General features: G+C 67.2%; 1 protein-coding gene across 1 annotated transcript in view; it reads left to right on the top strand.

Annotated features, from left to right (window-relative positions):
• EVL (Enah/Vasp-like) overlaps positions 1-1,225 on the top strand; it is a 54,173-nt gene that overhangs the window by 38,585 nt on the left and 14,363 nt on the right. Inside the window, exons 5-6 of the mRNA XM_010851426.1 lie at positions 214-408; positions 818-1,003. Coding sequence (XP_010849728.1) covers positions 214-408; positions 818-1,003 — 381 coding nt within the window. The remainder of the gene's footprint in view (positions 1-213; positions 409-817; positions 1,004-1,225) is intronic.

Raw genomic sequence — 1,225 nt, 5'->3', positions numbered from 1 at the left:
AAGGTGTCAGTGTCCACGGGCTGCCGGTGCTGCCCTGGGTGGGGATCTGGACCGGTCACAGCTCAGCCTGTGTAAGCAGGGACTGCAGGCCTGGCAGCCGGAGCCCAGGGTGGGACGAGGTGGGCTCGCTGCCGAGCCCCGGGGCACCGGGAAGCCTGACTGTGCAGCCCAGGCTCTGACATGGACTTGTTCTCCGCTGTGGTTGCTTCTCAGACAAGTGATGGAGCAGCAGCACCACCAGCGCCAGGAGTCTCTCGAGAGAAGAGCCTCGGCCCCAGGTGAGAGCGTCCTGCCCCGCCAGGGCCGTCCCTTCCCTCCGCCTGGGACATGCTGGGCAGTCGGCGGCCCACTGCTGAGCGCACGGGCCCCAGAGGGCGCCCCAGAGGGCGCCAGCCTCACTCCATGTTTCTGACTCGGATCTGACCCTGTTGCTGTGTCAGCTCTTCCCCTTCACGCTGGCCTACCCGGCTCCCTGCCCGGCCTCCAGGCGCGCAGGCCCGGTCCCTGCAGGCCCACCACCCTGTGAGCACCCCTCCTGCAGCTCCTTCTCTCGGGGCCGCCGCCTCCCTCGCACCCGTGCCCCTTCACCAGACTTCACTCCTGTCCCGGCGTGGTTGTCCTTCCCTAAGGAAGGTTTCCGTGGCTTTTGGCCAGCTGGAGCCCCTCCCCACAGGTCAGGGTAGCACTGTGTGCCTGCTCTTGTGGCACCTGTCACCCTCCGCAGTGACAGATGTGCAGTCGTCCGTGTGATTGGCTCACTGCTCCCCACCAGGCCATGAGCTCTGAGAGCATGCAGCCCGCGGCCACTGGTCCCCAGCGCCCTGCGCAGGGCCCGGCAGGCAGCAGAGACTCAGGTGGTGGACGAGGGGCAGGGACGGGACTGCACAGCCCACGGCGCCGCTCCTGGACACGTGCCCCTGTCGGCCCTGCAGCCGTCCCCCGAGGCCAAGGGGGCCAGTCCCCATTGCATCTCGGGGGCTAATAGCTGCCAGTGCCTGGGAGGGTGCTGAGTACCAAGAAGGAGCAGAGGAGGAAAAAGAGATACCATTTGGGCACCAGAGGGCTTCCTCCCCTGGAAGACCACCGCTGAGCAGCAGGAAGTCGGTGGAGCTCGGGGGTGCAAAGCCAACATGTGCCATTGGGTTCAGCCAGGCCCCAGGTGTTGGGGGGCTGGGGCAGCAGCAGGCGCCTCCTGAGGGGCTTCTCATGCGACACTGGGTCGAGC

The sequence above is a fragment of the Bison bison genome, unplaced genomic scaffold (assembly GCF_000754665.1).
Source record: "Bison bison bison isolate TAMUID 2011002044 unplaced genomic scaffold, Bison_UMD1.0 scf7180017864302, whole genome shotgun sequence".
Taxonomy (NCBI): domain Eukaryota; kingdom Metazoa; phylum Chordata; class Mammalia; order Artiodactyla; family Bovidae; genus Bison; species Bison bison.
This window is presented reverse-complemented; position numbering and strand designations above follow the sequence as displayed.